Source organism: Azolla caroliniana, unplaced genomic scaffold, assembly GCF_043228905.1.
Source record: "Azolla caroliniana isolate FFs.n. ecotype wild unplaced genomic scaffold, voAzoCaro1.0.p SCAF_13, whole genome shotgun sequence".
NCBI classification, from domain to species: Eukaryota; Viridiplantae; Streptophyta; class Polypodiopsida; order Salviniales; family Salviniaceae; genus Azolla; species Azolla caroliniana.
Window position 1 is genome coordinate 12795156 of NW_028230448.1, and position 18915 is coordinate 12814070.

At 43.0% G+C, this 18915-nt stretch overlaps 1 protein-coding gene across 1 annotated transcript; it reads right to left on the reverse strand.

Moving 5' to 3' along the window:
* Positions 1–12107: 12107 nt before the first annotated feature.
* LOC147856159 (putative DNA glycosylase At3g47830) lies at positions 12108–14446 on the reverse strand. The gene is made up of 4 exons (XM_087329882.1): positions 13761–14446; positions 12972–13172; positions 12780–12836; positions 12108–12706 (listed from the first exon to the last, which is right to left on the reverse strand). Exons 1-4 carry the CDS (start codon positions 14406–14408, stop codon positions 12470–12472), a joined length of 1143 nt encoding a protein of 380 aa, XP_087186008.1. The 5' UTR covers positions 14409–14446; the 3' UTR covers positions 12108–12469.
* Positions 14447–18915: the final 4469 nt, after the last annotated feature.

Sequence of the window (18915 nt, forward strand, 5' to 3'; positions counted from 1 at the left end):
CCCGCCTCATTTTCACACGCACTTGCGTAATTATCTCGACATCTTTGGTGAACCCGACGTGAAAGAGGCGGCAGAAGAGCAGGAAATGAGGGGGTCGGATCTCGCAGAGGCCATGGCTTCGGCCGTGGATCGGATTGTAAACGCGCGCGAGAGCACCGGTGCCCTCGACAGAGCTATTGAGGCGGTCGTCGGCACGATCGGCCGGTTCGATGGGAAGGATGCCACGAAGTATTTGGCGTCCTACGGTGCAGAGATACTGATGCGGGACATTCCGGAAGAAAGGCGTCTTGCCGGATTTCCCCGAGTGGCGATGCCGAGCATCCACGCGGAGGTGCTCGAGGTACGGACGGAGAGCCGTACCTGGGAGGAGTTCGAAGGTCGGCTCCTAGAGAAATACGGGCTGGACGACGCGCTCCGGCTTTCGAAGCGAAGGTTCATGGAATGGGTGGAGTCCCCGGGAAAGGGAAGAAACGCGTCGGCGCTCCTCCGGGAGTTCGAGGAGAACTTCGCACGCCTTTCGGCGCTTGACAGGATGGTCCTGGATACAAGCCGGGTCCTGCTGTTCGTCAAATCGGTTGACGAGAGGGATCGGAGTCACGTGGGCGCCCTGCTAGAAACCGAAGACGGGCTCACTACCGACTGGGCGGCTGTCAGGAAGGTCTGTGGCCGTTTCGACAAACGGCGAGAATGGGCGGATGACGGTGTGACCGGGTCGGGCTCGGTCGCAGCAAGGAAGTTCGAACCAGCGCCACGGGTGCGAAAGGAAGGGACCGGAGAGTGGTTGGACACCGGTTCGGCTTCGACCGGCGTAGTCACAGGCTCAACCGGAGGAGCGGCGCTGGAGGAATTGACAAAGGCGATAAAGGACCTCCAAATCGCGCAGGCCCGAAGGGAAGGAGGCGAACCGGCTCGTGACCGACGGCCGGCGGCAGGAAACAGGTGCATGTGGTGCGATGAAGTCGGCCACATTCGGAAGGACTGCGGCGACTTCGCGGAGGCGCTGAGGAACAGGGTGGTGTACCTGTGGGAAGGACGGGTGCATGCCAGTGACACCCGAAGGGCCCTGAGCCGAAACGATGGAAAGGGCGGTATGAAAAGGGTGATGGAAGAGGCGGCGGCCCGACACGCGGAAACCGTCCACTACTCGGCGTCAGCCGGCATTCGAGTCGGGGGCGGCGAGGCCCGAAGGGAAAGCGAAGCCGGATTCTGGCCGACGATGCTGGGAGGCCTTGCCGGTGCAGGGCTTAAAAGGGAGGAATCGGACCGTGCGGAGAAACGGGTACGGGAGATGACCGGGTGGAGCGACCCGGTCGAGGAGAAGACGGGCTTCGTGGAAGCCGCTTGCCGGAACTACGAGGCTCTGGTAGAAGAGAAGCGGGTGGGGAGACCCGGGACGACCGGGCCCTCACAACGATACGAGACCCGGTCCGGGCCGCGACGGGACGAAGCCGGCGGGGCCGGTACGCGAGATAAACCCCAGAAGGGCGGGTACCGTCTGGGGACGGAGATAGAAAGAACCACGGACTTACGAAAGGTCCTGGAGGAACGGATCCTCGACAGCAAGGTGGAGCTGTCGTTACGGGAGGTGCTGGGAATCGCCAAGAAGGAGTTCCACGACTCCATCGTGGACTTGGTGAAACGGAAGAGGCTGTCGACGGAGACAGAACCGGAAAGACCGGTGGAAGTGCGGACGACGCACCTAGACGACATGGCGCTGGGAGACGAGTGGGCGGAAAGCCACTATTCGAGACCACACTGGGCCCGAGCGACCACGGAAACCCCGGTGAAGATCGGCGATGTCCAGGAACCGGTGATAGCTTTGGTGGACCACGGATCGGAGATCAATTTGATGTCCATGGACTTCTATAAGAAGGGCAAATGGCCGATCAACACCAAGCACGGGTGGAAAATAAGGGCAGCAACGCGCGCCACCGAGGAACTGCACGGGGCCTGTCCGAATGTGCGGGTCAAGATTGGCGACGTCGAGATTGACCAACACTTCTTCGTGCAGGAGACGTCTTCGCACCCGGTCATTCTGGGAGAACCGTACATTACGGCGGCGTGGATGGAGACCAAAGTGCTGGACAATGGTTCGGCCTACGCGAGGGTCAAAAGCCAAGACGGGCGCCATTCGGTCCAGTTTCTGACGGTAAGACCGAACCACGAACGTAACCGTGATTCCCTCGGTTCCGAAAACCGAGAGGATTTTTAGAGAGGACTGCCAAGGCGTGGGGCCGCGACAGTCCGGACACCCCGGGAAAACCCCACACCTGTACGATAAAACCGAAGAAACCTTGTACCATAGGTAGGGAATTTTTGTTCTCCGACAGCGGAGCGTGCACGACAGTCGGCATCGGCGGCCGAGAGAAGAGAAAGGCGGAGGGGAGACTTCGAGCGTGCGGAGTTCTCGGCCCTGACGAAGAGAATCGACGAAGGTGACTGGGTGCTCGTCTACGACAGCAGCCTCGACAACCAGCACCGAGCAACGCGGAAGTTCGCACAGAGATGGTTCGGGCCGTACACGGTACAGAGCGCCAACGACAACGGGACGTATCATCTGGCGGAACTCGACGGTACGAGAATAGCGATACCCGTGGCCGGGAAGAGGATCAAAGCTTTCAAGAAGCGGCACGACGACGAACCCGACCCGATTCTCCTGGACAGCAGCGACGACCGATCCGAGGCCGAGAAAGGGCCGGCAGGCGAAGAGTAAAGGCGGGCCGGTTTTCTCCGTGCCAACTTAATTTGGCGCATGCCGGTGGATGCGCGGTTAGGTGGGGGCGGATGTCGTGAAGAAAACCGCCCACAAGAGGAATCGGAGGAACAAGGCGTGGGAAACGGCTCTGCACACACGCGCGCCAAGAAGTACATACGAGGATCCTAGGTGGGTAGATTCGGGGGTATGCAGTTAATGCCAAACGGCCTCTTGACGGGCTATAAAAGGAAGAGGAAGAATAGAAGTGGGGATCTCGCGCGGAGAGGACGAAGTGCTGCCGGACCGTTTCTGGGCGTTTCTCTCTCTCTCTCTCTGTGTTTCCTTCCTTCTCGAGCTCCATAGCTTCTGTGCAGGGTTCTGAGGAGGCTCGCGCTGTTTCGAGGAACGCCCGAGTGCTTCCGGCAGCACCTCCGACCTGCTACCCCGTTTGTGTTTCGAAGCGAACAGGCATCGGCATCTGTTCGCCGGCCTGTTCGGTTGTAAACAACCTGTGCCCCATCGAGGGTTGTAGTCGTGTTAGCCATTTTTGTTAATACACTTATTTAGTCATTCGCATCTGTCTGTGTCGGTGTCTGTTCGCGTTCTCCGTGCTGAAGGGCCGTGTCCCTGCGTATCCCCGGTCCTGCGTAGCCGGTTCTCTCTCTTTCTCCTCCCTTGCTTGCTCTTTGGTTCGAGACCCCCGCGGTCCCGCCTCATTTTCACACGCACTTGCGTAATTATCTCGACAACGTTGAGCATGAGCTCCACGGATCATCCTCAATCCGATGGACAGACAGAACGAGTAAATCAAATTATTGAGGACATGCTTCGAGCATACGTTGGTGCAAAACCAACAAAATGGGAACGTTATCTCCCAATTTTGGAGTTTGCTTATAATAGCTCCAAGCATACATCGACGGGATATAGTCCTTTTATGTTGATGTATGGTTTTCAGCCACGAGCCCCGATTGATGTTAATATACATCATGATGAATTGCAAAGTACACAAAACTTTCTTCGGGATATGCAAGATATGTTGCATATTGCACGAGATAATATAAAAACAGCTCAAGATAGAGCGTGTTTTTATGCCGACCATCATAGGCAACCTCGTGTATTTAACCCTAGACAGAAGGTATTTTTACGTGTACCTCACAATTCTAAGACATTGTCTACGGGTAAGTGCGCTAAGTTAGCCCCACGGTTTTGTGGACCTTTTACAGTCCTCAAACGCATTGGGTCATCAGCCTATCATCCAGTCTTCCATGTGAGTCATCTAAAAGAACTTCTAGGTTCTGGCGACAACAGAGTTACAACTAAAACTCTAGTTACTTCTGAAGATTTATCTTCGAAACCACATGTACCAGAACAAATTCTCGATGTTAAAACAAAAAAGTTACATACTAAAAAAATCCGAGAATTTAAAATTAAATGGATGGACAAATCTATCAAAGATGCCACATGGGAATGCGAGAATACTCTAAGAATAAACTTCCCTAACTTTCCATTGCAAGAGTGCAATGTTTTAAAGAAGGGGCGGGGCGTATGTTACGGGCATGACCATTTAATATCCCGTGGTCAGAATTTACCGTAGTATTCTATACACGTGAATAAGTGTGAGGGTTAAACGAGAGTGTAAAGAAGGGGAGGATTACTTTTAATCCTCGGGATTGAGACAACCCATTAGGTCAAGTGTGAACTTGCCTGGGGGCCTTGGGTATCGCTATAAATAAGAGGCCTAGCTACCCTCATTTGATCATCTTTTGACTACATCGAGACTCTGCTCTTGTGGTGGGTCAACTCTTGTAGCGAGCGCGCCAACACCAGGTATGACTCGACGCCACAGCGGTGGTATGGGACGCCGATCGAGGCTCGAGTCCGTCTCGATCCCTTCGCTCGGGGGTGGTCGGGTGGATCGGCACCCTTCTTTCTCTTTCTCCTTTCTATCTATCATTAGTTTATCCTTATCTTAAGCTTACTTTAGCACCTAGATCTCTAAGACCTGACACACATGCTCTTTGAGTGTCTCAAATTATTTGTCAAGTTGTTCATTCCATGCAATTGGTTTGACAAACTTATGTGGATGACCTTTTAAAAGGTCAGCTAATGGCATAGTCAATTTGGAATAATTATGAATCGATTTTCGTAAAAAACCAACAAACCCTAAGAATGATCGCAGTTCACGAATATTACAAGGAATGTGCCAAAGTTTAACCTTTTCAATACGAGAAGGTTCAATTTCAACGCCATTTTCCGTAATTAAATGACCTAGGTACACAATAGATTTTTGGAAAAAATCACATTTTGAATGTTTTGCATAGAAAGAGTTTTCACGCAACTTTTGCAAAACAAATCGAACATGTTGAGCATGATCTTGCAAGGTACAACTATATATCAAAATATCATCCAAGAAGACGACAACAAAATCACTGAGTTGATCTCCGAAAAGGTCATTCATCGCTTGTTGGAATGTGGCTGGAGCATTAGTCAACTCAAAAGGCATGACTAAAAACTCATAATGGCCATAACGCGTACGAAAAGCGGCTTTAGGAATATCATCCTTGACAATGCGAATCTGATGATAACTTGTTCGTAAGTCAATTTTCGTAAAATATCGGGCCCCATGCAAACAATCAATCAAATCATCGGCACGAGGTAACCAATATGCATTTTTAATTATCATTTTATTGAAACGACGATAATAGATACACATTCCCCATTTTATTGAAATGAGTCTTTGCATGAGGCTACATTTAGAGCCCATAAACATGTATAAATACAGTGGTTCACCTTGGCCTTAGTCAAGGTGCACAAACTGTCATAGACAAGTAGATGAGGCTACCATCTTATCCCAACCCGATGATGATGGCATCCTACATCCGGTAACGTACTACTCCCAAAAATTCACAACTCCAGAAATCAACTATCTCATCTACAACAAGGAGCTCGCGGCTATAGTGGCAGCTTTCATGGAGTGGAGACCTTACTTGGCTGGGGCGCAACATCGGGTTCAGGTATTAACAGATCATAAAAATTTATTGTATTTCTCAACAACCCGTACTTTGAATCGACGACAGGCCCAGTGGTCAACTTTCTTAGCCGACTATGACTTTGAAATTGTCTTTCGGTCGAGAGCACAAAACATGAAGGGTGATGCTCTTTCACGACGGTCGGATTTTGAGTTGAGCCCAAGGGATGATACTTATGCTCAACAATCTCAATGTTTGCTTAAACCAGATCAATTCCAGCTCTTCGCCACATGCATGCTCCATGACGACTCTTTGCTTGAGGAGATAGCCAAAGCACTTCCCACCGACAAATTCACCAACGCAATTCAGGAAGGTCTTATTGATCCATCTAAATCCAAGACCAAGGAAGACCTTGACCGCTTCAGATTCGAGGGGGGATTGCTTTACCGAGAGAAACTCTTATATATTCCAGAGGGCCGATGTCGAACTCAAGTTCTCCAAAAGTGTCATGATGACCCCTTGGTTGGTCATTTTGGCGTTAAAAAGACACTCAAATTGAAAAGAATGGCATGCGGAAGCAATATAGGAAACCGAACAACAGAAAATGCGGGTTTAATGGAAAGCTTAGGTTTGCACAATACGCACGGGAGAGACAGAGAGAGTAAAAACCCATAACTGTATTCGAAATAATACTCAATCTATACATAGGATGTGCTCAGTGAGCACCTTTATACAAGCCCTGACAATCGGGCTGACACAAGTACTGAGGGTACTTGACTGCTCATAAATGAGCCTTGACACTAACTCCCAAATATATTCCTTGCGGAATATCTTTTTGATGGCCTCCCAGTTTCTGCACCAATCCGGCCTTCCTACGCACCAGTTTCCAACCGATCCAACCTAACCGATCGGTCCCAACCGATCCGGCCGATGTTGAGCTTGTCTCTCAACACAAATTAATCTCATGAGGATATTGGTGGCCTCAACCATGGAAGTTCATCAAGGAATTCATCAAGACATGTGATACTTGTGCTAGATCCAAAGTCGTCCACCGTAGGCCATATGGGTTACTCCAACCACTTCCCATTCCCAACCGGCCTTGGGCATCAATTTCCATGGATTTCATCACTGACTTGCCTCTTGTCCATGGATATGACACAGTGCTCGTCATGGTAGATCGGTTTACAAAGATGGCTCATTTTGCCCCTTGTGCAAAGACTATTTTAGTAGAAGCAACAACCGATCTATTTTTAAAGAATGTGGTGCGGCTTCATGGGGTCTTGGATGATGTCACCTCAGATTGCAGACCCCAATTTGTCTCTCATTTTTGGCGGCGGCTCCTTCAAACATTGGGCACAACAGTGAACTTGTCTTCGTCCTATCATCCTCAAACCGATGGCCAAACGGAGCGGGTGAACCAAATTCTTGAGAAATACCTTCGATGCTCACTTAGCTACCAGCAAGATGATTGGGTTGACCTCCTACCTTTAGCAGAGTTCACATATAATAGTATGCTACATGGTTCAACTGGGGTCACCCCATTTTTCGCCAACTATGGTTTCCATCATCGCTTCAGTATTTCCATCCCTGGCAACTTTGTCAACTTGTCAGTGGAAGGACGTGCTCATATTTTAGCCAACATTCATCAAGACCTCCCTCAAACTCATCCTTGCAAGGGATCCGTATAAAACGCAAGCTGATCGACATCGTTCCGCTACACCCACCTTTGCAGTTGGTGATCAAGTTTGGCTCTTACGTCACCATGTCGATACTACTCGACCTTGCGGAAAGTTGGATTACAAGAAGTTGGGGCCTTTCTGCATCATTGAGTGTGTCAATCCCATCACTTTCCGACTGGAACTTCCTCCACATTTCCGAATTCATAATGTCTTCCATGCCTATCTTCTCGAACCCTATCATCCATCCACTATTCCTGGAAGACACTCTCCACCTCCACCTCCAATTGAGCTTTCCATAGGTGAGGAGTATGAGGTGGACAAGATTTTGGACTCTCGTTGGCATTGACGACAACTTCAATACTTAGTCCTATGGAAAGGGTATCCCATTTCAGAGGCAACATGGGAACCAACCCAACACTTGGAGAATGCACCAGATGTTGTTCATGCATTTCATCACCAATATCCACAAAAACCAGGGAGGCATCTTCGGAGGCGGCCTTAGCAAGGGGATAATGTCATGGACATGACAATAGTCGTGTCATGATTCGAACTCTTGACCTATTGTATTTAATCGATATGTTTTAACCAATACATCCAATACATACTCATGTTACATTACTAGATTATTGTACATTATCTATTCTACATGTAGGATTTTAGAAGCTTCCAGAAAGCTCCAGAAGCTAGAACATTCTAGAAGCTTGTGCATGAAAATGAGTCTTTGCATGAGGTTACATTTAGAGCCCATAAACATGTATAAATACAGGGGTTCACCTTGGCCTTAGTCAAGGTGAATAACACCAGTTATGGAATCATAATTCAGTTCTTGTTCTCTTGACTACTTTCTCTCTCTCTTTCTTATTATCTTGTCTATGATCTCTCTCTCCCACTCTCTACTTGTCCGTGACAATATGGTAACAATGAACAAGTAGATTGAGATGATAATGGCAATAATAATCATGATGACGATGAAGTCAACACAATTTCACCATAAATAAATCTTAAAGTTTCCATTTGAAACGATAAACTATAAATATTAAAGCCTAAAAACAGTTCTAAAATAACCTACACCATAAGTGTATCGATGAATGATATGACATTTCTTAGAAGGTCAAAGGCATTTGCATAACAAGTTTGATTTGAAATATTGACAGGTAATAACTTCTAAGACACATGCCTCGTTTGCAATGTTAGTTACTTTAAGATGAACCTTATTCTTATAAAATTTGTATGCATTGCTGTGAAAGTGCTCCCATCATTTCAACACGTTTAATACACATGTTTGAGTACTCTTGACATGAGGGTGAGATATTTCCTCATATAAAAAAGGCATGCGCTCCTAGCCCAACAATGTATTAACATCATAATGTCGTGTGTAAAACACCTCATAAAAGAAAGAGCAAGGAATCCATTTTACACCTATTTTATCGAGTAACTTTCATGCGACTCTTAGGGTCTTTCGAATATATTAATGAAGTGTGTCCATAGTGGTCTAATTCCAGATCTTATCGTATTGAAAAGTATGTTTCTCAAATATTTCGTTTATTGTCTACATCCATCCCTGCTAATATAGTTTGGGCGAAAAACAAATACAATCAAGAAAGCATTTGCTTGTGTGTGTGTGTGTGTGAGTGTGTTTGTGACTGAGACAATCAAAAGAGACATATAAAAGACAGAGACGAAGCTTCCTAGTTCATTTGGACTTTGGGGGCATCTTGTCCTCCCCCCTCCCCCCTCCCCCCGCCCCAAAAGAAAGAAAGAAAGAAAGAAAAGATAAGAAAAGACAAAGGACTTGCCTTTATCTCATTTGCTCTCGTAACAACACCTAACTACCTAATCTAAGAGGGGTTGTGTTGCGAGCATATCTTCACTACGGGAGTGTCAATGGTCATGTATGGCTATGCTTGTCTGAATATATATACACATACATACATAAATACATTGCATCCGTACAATTCATATACATATGTACATACATTACCTACGGACCTACATAATTACATTACATTACATACATAATAGACATCCATCCATACATTACATACATTACAACCATCCATACATTACATACATACATACATTACATAACATTATATAACACTACATATAGACATCCATCCATCCATACACTACATTACATTACATATACCCATACATACATTACATAACATTACATAACACTACACATAACACTACATATAGACATCCATCCATCCATACACTACATTACATTATACATACATACATTACATTACATTACATTACATATACCCATACATACATTACATTACATTACACGTTCTTTCGTGTTTCCTTCCTCGGCTTCGTGTGTTTGTGTGTGTGTGTGTGTGTTGTGTGGGCGTGCAAAAAGGTTTACGTGTGAGCAACGCGTAGAAAAAGAAAAAGAAAAAGAAACACACACACACACACACACTAAAACGGAAAAGCAAAATAAATGGAAATACATATACATACATACATACATACATACATACATACATGAAGAAGAAGAAGAAACAGGGGCCACTGCTTTCGCAACACAAAAGCAAAACAGAGACAGAGAGACAGAGATACAGCGAGAGAGAGAGATAAACAGAAGAAGAAGAAGAAGAGACGACAAACAGAAGAATAGATAGAGTGTGTGTGTGTGTGACAAGGAAGGAAGGAGACAGCAGAAGACAGGAAGAAAGACACGAAACAGAAGGTTGAGGGAAAGATCAGGCTCCAGAGCGATGATATACTACCACGGTGTATGGATCTCCATACCTTTCTTGCTGCTTGTCATCGCCTTCTTCTTCTTCCTGTGGCTGCTTGTTCGGAGGAGGCGTAGGCAACAACAGACTGTATACTACCCTAACCCTGACCCCAATCTTATCCCTAACCCTAATTACCCTTATCCATATCAGTATCCTCAGCAAAATTACCCTCCTACTCCTCCTCCTCCTGCCCCCCCTGCCCAGGGTGTTCCTTACCCTGCCCCCCCTGTTGCATACCCCCCTAGCAAGGTCTGATTTTCTACCTTCTCACCCTCACATGTACTTATGTACGTAAGAAACCCGATAATACTCCCTATGAAGATCCGATCTCTCTAGGCGTTTAGTTTTTCATTAATTCTACTTAATGCAACCTTTTTACTCCTTTTGCTTAATCCTTAAAGCTGTGAGAATTGTACATGGCCTTTCAGTGATACATTATATATATATATAATATCTCTTTCTTCTCTTTCTCTCATAAATGTTCCACGGGTTTGGATATATATATATATATATATATATATATATATATGCATTTGGTTGTGTCGTGTCTCCGGAAATTCATGGTCTATTATTAGTTTAATGAAATTAAAATGGTACTCTTTGATTAAAGTAGCTGTATCTTTGTTGTTGCATCTTGTGTATGGATCATGCCTGGCTCGATTCATTTGGGCTGTTTTGTGCATGGAATGGTTCAATTGATCTTGGTTGTTTTACTTTGTATGTGTAAATATGGCGTCTTCTATATTTTGTTTCCATTAATTTGTTCTTGTTTTATACTTCAGTTCAATTAGTTAAAATGACATGATTTATTCTACATTGTAGCCATGATAGCAATTTGCAGAACTTGATTTTGAGATTTTGAATGTTTTTGACTTGTAAAGCACAGCCCCACGTTGTTTGTCATAAGAGCACACACCTTCATTGGTGATGCTTGGATGTATTTTGTCGAAATCTTGAGAAGTAGATACGAAGCTGTGGAAGATGTGTATTTGTTGGAGTTTTGAGAAGTATGTTTTCTGGATTTTTGAGAACTAAAAAGGGTGCTAGGGAGGATGATACTTGTGATTTTGAGAATGAAATGTGATGGATATATTTGTCAGAGTCTTTTGAGTAGTAGTTGGATGGTGGGGGAAGGATGTATTGGCAGGAGATTGATAAGTAAATGTGATGTATTTTGTTTGTTTTGTTCCGATTTAAGTACCCTTGCTTTAAATGGTTTCTGTAAATCATCATTGTCCTTGTGTTTAGTTTGATGATGGGGGAAGGATGTACATATTGGCAGGACATTAAGACGTAATTGTGATGGCGATAATGTATTTATTTTTTGTTCTGATTAAGTATATCCTCGTTTTAAATGGTCCTTGTAAACCATCACTGCCCTTGTGTTTAGTTACCATGATTAGTTTGGAACCCTGCCACTGATAAGCCACAGGAAGGTAGGAGATTCCTTTACTGACTATTCCTTTTTATCTGTCGTTTGCATTTCATGTAATACAAAGGTCCTTATCTATCATTGCTTTTTCATGCATAATACTGTCCTTTCTCTCGATTTGTGCTCTTTTGCTTTGCTACCCTTGAGTAGCATAGCAAATATATTGATCATCTCATCACTCATTCAAATTATAGTCTGCACATCCAGTAGATAATCCTTCCTATTAACTACAAATCTCAATATTTGTATCAGATTGGAGAGAGACATTGCAATGGCTTCTATCTAGAGTTTAGTAAATCATCTACAAGACAACATCGCAACAAAAAGGAAACTTGTTTGATGTTAAGAATGAGCTAACACAATTATCCTTTCTACAAATGACAATTTTTTTCTTAATGACAGCTTTGCAAGAGTAGCTCACAAGATTGGCACTCATCCCACTTCAAAGAAACAATATTTTAGAGAAGGTCATTAGCCTTATAATCTTATGGTTGAGATCCAACCCTAATTTGAAGTCAAATCTAAGTAAAGCATGGAGTACAGTGGCATGCATACTTTTACCAAGTACATAGAATATCACTTTAAGACCAGATCTCCTAAAAGTATACAACGTTTATGTTGAAGGCTTTATCTGATGGTAAAATCCACAAAAAATGGCTTCTAGTCTAACAGCCAAGTAGAATTGAGGCTTTGTGACAATGGTAGATCTCTATGTATCCAATGGATGGATAAGCTTAAGCCATTCAATGATAAGACCCACAAATGGTTACTATTGTAACAGCCAAGCAGAATTGTGGTGTTGCAGTTTGTGATAATGGTAAATGCCCTCTCCATAGGAACAGCCTTTACCATAGCAAGAGATCATAGGTAAATGCACCCAAAAACTTGCGTTTCATTACATTGTTAGATTAAACACTTCACGTGGAAATGCACAAGAATCATTTAGAATATCTAATTGATTTCACGTTGGTGGATATAAGAGGACAAAGACCATCGGCTTGTTGTTGAGTTCGACCACCCTTTGCACACTGTGGACACCTTCTTCCATGGGTCACAAAAAGGCAATGCAGATCGAATTTGAGGTCATTGGGTATGCAATCATTGAGATGAAGGTAGGCTTTCTCTCTATCGGCATTTGCTGGTACCCACCCAAGCATCTTTGTGATCCGGAAAACCTACGTATAATATTGCATAAGTTGCATAACATAAGGTAAAACTATAACATCTGTAATTCTCGTGAGAACTTACATGAGTATCAACAGGAAACTCATCTTTCTGTAGATGAAACATCAATACACACGCAGCCTGATGTTTGGGAAAAACGAACATTACCCATAAGTTTATTGTGTTCATCAATTTGCATCTTAAAAATTTGAAATGACTCGTAATGTAGAAACTGGGCAATGTGCTATATTTTCAAGTAAATAATTCATGCATTACCGTCTTGGGTCCAACACCCTTGAACCGAGAGAGCTCAAGCTTTATTCTGGATGTTGTCATGCTCCGGACATATTCCAGGCAAAGCTTCCCTTGTTCTCGCTGAAGCATGCTCAAAATGTTCAAAATCCGTGATGCTTTTCTTCCAGCCAAACCTCCACATCGGATGGTATCCTCAACTTCCTTTGGATCGGCTTTATAGACCTGGACCAAAATACAAATAAACTATACAAATTTACAGAGGAGAGATACAACTATATAACTCAGGAGAGGGTTTCGGCATTTCCGGCATAGGAAAAAACCCATTCCTCCTCATGTTTTGTTTACAGTGTTCCCAATTATGAACTTCTACAGGAGGCTCCAATGCATCCCTACCTCCCCATAGTCAACATGTACATGATGATCATGCGATTCTCTACATTGTTCAAAAGAATGATGAGATTCCCTACAATTTTCAATAGATTTCCTACAATGTGCAACGTGATGCATTCCCTGCAATTTTCAGCTGATTTCCTCCAATGTTCCGCATTATCAGGTTCCTTATAATGCCCTACAATCTTCGACTTTACTAAGTTTCCCCAGACCAAGGTTTAACGTTAATCCCACATTCATTCAGGATTTGAACCTAATAATATGAGCTTCCACAGGAAAGGCAGAGCATGCTAGTATAAAACATTTATTAAGATTTCTTGTATGTACATACACACATACACATACTTGACATCTGTAAATATTACATATTTATGTGACATACATACATACATACATACATACATTAGTAATAAACGTTACCTCCTCCCAAGTAGGAAACCTGTGTTTCAACTGAGCAAAGGCTCTTCTCGAATTCCCTTCTGTAGTGCTTTGTGAAAGAATAGTGGCAACGAGTGAATCGAGAACACTTTGCGGACTAATCCTGTTCTCCCGTTGTCGATGATCAACGACCTCTTCCGTATTGACATCCGCACAATCCTCCACTTCAATCTTAGGCTTCTTTTCCTGATGTTGGATTTCAATTTCTTCCGAATTTGCAAGCCGATTAGTAATCCGGGAATTATCGTTATTAAATCTTGCGTTCCTGTGTTTCGCATAGTCTTCGAGGGGTCCATGGAGGTGCGACAGCTTCTTACATACATCAATGCAATCATATGGGGAGGGCCTTGTAAAGGAAGGGAAAGGGCCTCGATAAGTTCGTCTTCCGTCGGCGCACTTCTTCGGATCTGTGTATGTGCGAGCTGATGGGGATACATCAGCATCATCATGGTCATGGTTATGGTCATGGTCATCTATGGGCTCTGTTTTGCTTGCAATGGGCAAGACTGCTCTGTTTCTGATGATGCGAGATGATGATGAGGGTGAGATCTTATTACGTTCAAGTGGGACTTTGGATGCTTCACCCTGTTCAAAGAGGAGCTTACGTTTGCTCAGAGAAGGGGATCTCATGGTTCTTTTTCTTCTGTTCTTCTCTTCTCATGCAGCCGCCTCCTCCTCCTCCTCCTCCTCCTCCTCATTCATTCATTCATTCATTCATTCATTTCTATGGACCTTCTTCTTCTTCGTCACCACATTTCTTCCTCTTTTTGCCAATTGTTACTTTCTTCTTCTTCTATGGAGCGATGTGTCCCCCTCCACAACCTCACAATGGCCCACTTAGCAATGCCTCCATGTCAATACATACATACATATATATATATATGTGTGTGTGTGTATTTTTTTGGAATACATACATACATTATACATATATGTATGTATGTATATGTATCTAGTATTTATATCGGGGTCTCGATATGTATATGTACCACTACTAGGACGTGTCATTTCTTATTATCATTGGGACATCTCTTTCACATATCTATCCAAGTGCATCTCTTTATACTTCGTGCCTCCTTGCTGACCATGCATCTCTTTGGTTCATGGTGTGAATCCCCTATTGAGATGGGAAATCGATTGCGATCTATGGGACATAATTGGGGAGGGGGTTGGGTTGTATGGGAATTACATTACAATTTTGTGTCGCGGGCCAATCTAGGCTTGAAATCAAAGTAATGTTGATTGTATGGGAACCACATTACAATTTTGTGTCCCGGAGCAATCTAGGCTTGAAATCATTTAAGAATGTTGGTTGTTCGATGAGAGTGTATCTTATTTGGATAAAGGCCAACTTTGCAAATATGTGCATGGTTATAAAAGGCATCTTAAATAGAAATACTCTGCTAGTAATTGAAAGGTGACCCCTTTCAAGGAGGTCCAATTACATGGACATTAACTAGGGTAGGCTAAATGTAATTGCATTTAACTTGAGATGCACTTCCTTGTTTGACTCTATAATTCATGCACGTATGCAAGTATGCCTTAAAAAGGGTTGATTGAAAGAGAAAGCTAACATACACTTATGTTATTTCATTGTACCTATTGTTTTATATGCTTTGCATCAATACCTATTGCTTTCATGATACTTGCAATCGTAATGTAGTGTGCATAAGATGTGTTCCAGTTATAGAGTCTTGATGTTATTGCAAAGTTTGAGGTCCTCTCTGACGATTATAAGCATCTAAATTAATGTTAAGCAAAATTAACGAGAAAATAAGGAAGAAAGGGTGCTAGATCACCTGACCACCAAGTTTGGACATGGATCATACATTGGGTTTAAAGAAGGAGGAACACGTGTATGAAGCTAGAGATTTGCCACACTTTAAGAGTCTCTATATAAAATAATAAAGATGATCCCCTTCATGAAGGTAGCTAGCCTTCTTATATAGGCTCAAACCCTAAGGCCTTGTATGTTTTACACTTGATTGCTTAATTACAAATAGAAAAGTGATGAAACACTTAGCGTTGGCCACTATTGTGTTGCACTGTTGTAGCATAGCAAAGTGTGTTGGGCTGGTGAGATCCATGATATGGAACTTAGAGGGCTAAGGAACGACAAGTAAAAAAGCATATTCCTTGACTTGTGTTAAGACAATCTCATAGCGATGGAACCCTAAATGGGGTACCACGTCATTAGTGATGGCACATGTCACAATCACCCTCACATGCATTCATCACAAGAGAAAAACGCCACATACACACACATACATAAAATTATTCTCACTAAATATAATATGTACATGTAGAGTGAACACCATATGCATGTAAGGGAGGATATGTTTTTTAAGCATTATTGAAAAAAGCAAAAGAAGAGAGAAATGGAATACAAAAATTCTTGAGTTGCTTGCCATTTGATTGAAAAAACACACTTAGCTAGTTGCTCCAAGATTAAGAAAAATCAGAAAAAGCAATCAAACTCAAGAAGAGAAAGAGAAAGCTTAGATAGATGTAGCTCAGTTGGCAAGGTTGCCTAATGGAGACTAGGAGGTCATGGGTTCAACCCCTACATTCTATAGTGGCATCTAGTGAATTAAGAGAGATGTAAGACGTATATATTGGGTTTTGAAACCAAGACGTAGTGCTTGTCGTGTAACAACTTACCACTAGGGTAAGTTAATCACAATGAGAGAGAAAAAGTATAAATTTGCGATTGCCCAAATATTGATGTGGCTTAGTTGGTAAGGTTGCCCAATGGAGACCAAGAGGTCATGGGTTCGACCCCTACATTCCACAGTGACATCTATTGTAGTAAATGAAGAGATATCTATGAAGTAATAGACAGATGAGAAAAATGGGTATTTAACACTAGAGTGAGAGGGAGAATGACACCATTTTAAGTAATGTTTTCATTTTTAAAAAAAGATAGAGAGAGAACCATTGTAAGTAATGTTTTCATTAGAGAGAGAGAGAGAGAAGAAGAAGAAAGAAATTTATATACTAATGTCTCTAAGAACAAATTTGGCCCATAAGACAATTGATTACAATAATGGGAGTGAAACCAATCATTTGAAAATAAAAATAACATAAAAATCATTATCTTGGTTGCCACCCAAAGCGGAAAACGTATGGTATGTATGTAAGTCAAATGCAAGGTGGTTGTAAATATTTCATGCAAAGGTATTTATATGGAGACTCATGATTGGGGGGCTCCTATTAGGTTCAAGCCTAAAGAGACAAGGGCTAAGGTAAGGTACGTGCTTCTTTTGCACTATTCCATTGGAGAACAATACATATAGATTCATTAAATTCCCTTTAGTTCATATATTTCAAGAGTACTTATTGGAGATTCGGCAAGTGTTAACTTGCTATTTTTGCCAAATCTTAATGGCCTCAAATCCTAAAGGGTTTTTGCTTAGTATGTTCATAATGGTCGAAATGATGAGCTGGAGATATTGTTCCAATCTTTATGATATTGGGATTGCAACTAGGGATCAGCAATGATTCAGTTTAGGCTTAACCAGTTTGGCCTTATCCGAGCAAAACCGGTTAAGCCTAAACCGTTTTGGGGTTCTCAAACCTGAACCTAACCGATCCCTAAACCGGTTTGGCCTAAACCGATTTGTGAACCGGCTTGGAATTGGCTTCAAAACCAGTTTGGAAACTTCCCTCCCTCTCCTTTTTTTTCATAAATCAATGTTTGTTATTAAAACAAGATGATAATACAACCCTTGCTATCTTCACTACATCATGAATAGTGATAATGCATGGGAAACCCTCTCAAGTGTTGCAAAACTAAATGTCATACTTGTATCTCCTCTTGGGACAACGTCCCCAAACAACATAGTTGCGAAATTGCCACATCAACTTCCCTTTCATCCTACGGAGTTGTTATGTTACCCCATGAAGTCCATCAAACAAGAACTCATTTCTCATGTTCCAATTAAACCACATCCCTCCCTCTCTTTCACTCACGTTAGTGTAGTCTCCCTCTCCCTCTCTTTTTTTTTTTGGTAAAAGCACACAATTATATTAATTGTATGTAAAATCCACTTAGTTACAACAATTCTTAGTCTCCTCTACCTATCATATGCCTATGTAAGGAGAGGGACGTTTCTGTAATGCTATTAAAAAACCTAAATATGCATTTGAGGAAATGATCCCCACATGCTCTAACATCCAAAATTTCTACATGAGAATACCTTTAAGCTTCTTTATATAGGCTTTCCCTCTCCCTCTCTCTCTCTCTCTCTCTCTCCCTTCGTCCCTCTCTCTCTCTCACTCTCTCTCGGACGATCCACTATGTAGTATACAAGCTCCCTCCCTCTCTTCTCTGTGTAGTCTCCCTCCCTCTCTCTCCTCGTCCGTGTACTCTCTCTCTCACTCTCTCTCAAGTTTCTAACTAATTTCTAACTTTGTAGTTTTTCTTTAAACTAACTAGTAAACCACATAAACGGCTTAACCATTTTGGCAAGGCTCAAGCCAAGCCGAACCGATCTTGAACCATGTAGTCAAGCTCAAGCCTGAGCCGAGCCGAGCTGCTAAGCCACTAAGTTGTTTTAAACCGGTTTAGCTCAACCATTTAGGCTTGAGCCGAGCCCGTTGCCAATCCCTAATTGCAACACAATTGGAATATACCCAAAGCTTTCATGTTTGATGGTGAATATGGGGTGAAAGCCTATGTGAAGAAGTTGAAAGACAATCTCATGTGGACGTTTTCAATATTAGAGCACGTGGGGATCATTTTCCCAAGTACATATTCAAGTTTTCTTGAAGTCTACAAAAGCAACAACATAAACCTTTACCTCTTGAATTACTTTCTTTCATTAATACTCAAAGAGTGACAATGTGAGCAATGGTGCTATGATGTTTTCAAAAGCCAACTTGTCCATAAGCTCCCCATAAGGATATAATCATTTGGTACCCCAAGTTCCTCCATACACCTCCAAAGATTCTCACAAAGTACCATATCAAAAGCTTTCTTGAAGTCTACAAAGCAACAACATAAACCTTTACATCTTAAAAGACTTTCTTTCATTAATACTCAAAGGGTGACAAGATGACCAATGCTACTATGGTATTTTCGAAAGTTGACTTGTCTATAAGCTCTCCATAAGCCTATATTCATTTGGCACCTCGAGTT